The sequence below is a fragment of the Manis pentadactyla genome, chromosome 9 (genome assembly GCF_030020395.1).
Source record: "Manis pentadactyla isolate mManPen7 chromosome 9, mManPen7.hap1, whole genome shotgun sequence".
NCBI lineage: Eukaryota > Metazoa > Chordata > Mammalia > Pholidota > Manidae > Manis > Manis pentadactyla.
Window position 1 is genome coordinate 44477686 of NC_080027.1, and position 3736 is coordinate 44481421.

A 3736-nucleotide genomic window follows, 5' to 3' on the forward strand; every position below is an offset into this window, starting at 1 on the left:
TAAACTCAAAATGGATTAAAGACCCAAATGTAAGCCATGAAAACATAAAACTCTGGACACAACTCCCCAGGAAAGGGACACAAAAGCAAAGATAAACAAGTGGGACTACATTATACTAAAAAGCTGGAGACCCAGGAGAGCCAGTGGTTTAGTTCTGGTCTAAGTTTGAAAGCCTAAGAATCAGGAGAGTTGACACCAGGTAGAATTCCAGTCTGAAGGCCAGCAAACTCAAGACACAGGAAAAGAGAAAGTTACAAAAATACCCATAATATCTGGACACCCTGCGGTGCATTCGATTGACACATGAAATCAATTGTCATATCATTCTCAATATTATTATTTGCAAAATTGAATGTGGATGAATCCCTCCAAGTTTTTTGTTCCAGTACCCATTCTCTAGTAACTTCTGGATGTCAAAAATGAATCTCTGTGGGGTCCTAAAAATAGTTACTTGCTTTCTGACTTGGGTCCTGTGCTGGTTAATTTCATGTGTCGACCAGACCATGGTGCCCAATTATTACATCAAATATTATTGTTTTTATCTATAAGGGTGTTTTGGTTATCTATCTATATCTATATCAATATCTATCTACCTGCATCTATCTATCATCTATCAATCTATTTATATCTATCTATCAAGACTTGTATATATATACATCTATCGGTTCAGTTCCTCTGGAAGATTTAAATGAGTTTAGAATTATAGTGAACTATCTAAGTTTGGCCCATTGCCTGATTTAGTATACCCTACTCAAAAGAATGGCTATTAAAGATAGACTTTTTAATCAACTTGATGATAGGAAAATCTTTCAGCCACACTTAAGCAGACTGTTAACCACCACCAAAAAATGAATTCCATTCTTCTAATTAGTGGACCTATATTACAGAAATCATTATATAATTATGATGATTATTATTAATATTATTATTATATATAAATTTTCATCAAAAACTAGGTGGAAATTTGTTTTGACTCTTGTCATATGAATACCTACATATATTCTTGAATTACCACTTTGCCCACAATGCCTACAGTATTTACTTGACGTTTACATAAAAATTTGATGAACTCTGGCTAAGGTACTAGGAAATTACCTGATGCTACTTTAGTTTTATTCTTAAAGAAATTATATTATCAAAGAACAACCACCCAATTTTAATCCAATCTAATTATGTCTAATAAATATTGATATTTGGAACACTGTCAAAAAATGCCCCAAATAGCCTCAATATTTACAAAATAATCATCAATAACAGTCATCTGATAGGCCCAGGCTATTAGACTAGCTAGAGATTCCTCCAATATTTCTTAAACAAGCAGTGATTTTAATGTCATAAATCAAGTATGGGCAATTGCATACATGTAAATATATTCCATAATCTTAAAAATTATGATCTATGAGCTGAGGTTTTCAGGAATAATCCACAGGCATTAAATTCTCAAGTCATTACTCTTAGTAAAAAACACTCCATTTCTTCATTAACATAATATGCTTGACTGAATAAAAAGCACGATTATTTTACAACTGAGATAAGCTGCCAAATGTCAAATAGACATACACAACACACAGACACACACCTTTTTTTATAGAAAACATTCTCTAATGACATATACTAGCTTCACAATGAAGTTCAACAATTTTGCACAGTGTCCAAAGACATTCTTGATATTTGGATTTACCATTATGTCACTATTCTTTAGTTTATTATTTACAATAGTGTAGACTTTTGATAACATTTGATGAACTGGTAAAGAAGTAAAAGGTGCAGGTAGTAGAAAAAAAATGATGTGTAAAAATGAACACCTCAGTTCTCATGATTTTTGTGTTTATAACTCCCTGAGTCAGCCTGGAAATATATTGAAATTCTAGGAAAATTGTGTCACCAAATACATAAGAATTTTTTTGTTTTTTGGATATTTCCATTACATAACACATGGTTAATACATACTTCCCCTAATTATTTTTTAAGATGACTAGGAAACAAGAAACAATGAGTCAACAGTTTCTTTTTACTGAGAATCTGGACACCCCAGAACAGTGAGTCTTAGGTGCTTTTAAATACAGCAAGGTGCACATTTATGAATCTTCATGGTGAAAGATTCTTAAAGGAGGAACTCAACTAGGGAGTAAAATGAAAAGAATAAAGCAAAAGATACATGTTTCACTATTTTGTTCTATGTTTCTCATAGTTATTATCATGTAGGTTCCACAACACCTTAGATGGAGAGTGGTGAGGGGCTTTGATGAGGGGAAAACTAGCTACCATCCCGGACATTTCACAAAAATATATAACAGAAAAGTCAAACATCACAAATAACAATGTTTTATTTTGCTTTGATTGACTGTTGCTATAGTACAAAGAAGAAGGCATGAAAGTATTAATCACACTAGATTTTTTGACACATGATTTTCACCAAAAGAATGCGTATCTGCTTGGTCTTTGCACCATAGACAAGTGGATTGAGGAATGGTGGGACCAGCAAGTAGAAGCTAGAAAACAGGATATGGATATATGGGGGAACATAAGTACCAAACCTGTGTGTAAAGAAGGAGAAGAAGCCAAGGAGGTAGAACTGGAAGAAGACACAGATGTGAGGGATGCAAGTACTGAATGCTTTCAACCGAGCCTCCTTCTGGGGCAAATGAAAAACAGTGATAAATATATGTGTATAGGACAATGTGATGAATATGAGGTCAAAGCCTGCTACAGTGAAGGCCACAAACAAACCATAGATTTTGTTGATCTGGACGTTTTCTGCAGCCAGTTTCACAATGGCCATATGCTCACAGTAGGAGTGAGAGATGATTGTTGTAAGATAAAATTGTAACCGGCACTTTATCAGTGCTATGGAAGGGGCTGCAAGAATGGCTGCCCTGAGTGTTACCACAGCCCCTATTTGGGTGACAAGCTGGTGGGTGAAGATGGCTGCATGCCTTAGTGGATAACAGATGGCCACATAACGGTCCAGGGCCATGGCCAGCAGGATGCCTGACTCTATGCACTGAAATGTGTGGATGAGCCACATTTGAAGCAAGCAGGAATCAAAATAAATCTCTAGCTCATGAAACCAGAAGATTCCAAGCATCTTGGGCACAATGCTGGTAGCAATTGCAATGTCTGTGACTCCCAGCATGCCGAGGAAAATGTACATGGGCTCGTGGAGGCTGCGCTCTGTTTTGATGATGATGAGAAGCAAGGAATTTCCGATCATGGCAATGAGATACATGGCACAGAATGGGATGCCAATCCAGCCCTGCACAGACTCTAGGCCGGGGATCCCAATCAGGGTGAGCACAGGAGGCATGAAGACTGTCCTGTTGGAAATGGTCATCGCATCCCTGGCAACTCAGATACAAACAAAGTAAGGTCGACATTACCTAAGTGCCACACTCATAGCAAGGCACATAATATTCCACTGTTCATCTACTTCCTATTTTTGTCCAGAGATATTATGGTGATTCTGCCTGATTTCTGAAGAACTCCAAGGTCATATCATCCATCTCATTGATATTATTGCAGGGAAAAGTCAGATCCATGCAAGTATCACTGTATCCAGGGAGGGCATCCACGGCACTGTTCATAGTAGGACGTGGTTGCCTGGCAGGTCAACTCCATTAGACCCAGGCAACCACCTGCCTAAGGCAATAGACTACTGACCAGTCTGTGATTTCATTTCTGACCTGTGGGCAAACAATTGGACCTGTGTATTTTCCTTTGGAAATTGCACGTTAAT

The 3736-nt window shown here is 37.2% G+C and overlaps 1 protein-coding gene across 1 annotated transcript; it reads right to left on the reverse strand.

Annotated features, from left to right (window-relative positions):
* Positions 1 to 2389: 2389 nt before the first annotated feature.
* LOC118933060 (olfactory receptor 52A1-like) lies at positions 2390 to 3334 on the reverse strand. The gene has a single exon (XM_036927023.2). The coding sequence runs from the start codon at positions 3332 to 3334 to the stop codon at positions 2390 to 2392; it is 945 nt and encodes a 314-aa protein (XP_036782918.1).
* Positions 3335 to 3736: the final 402 nt, after the last annotated feature.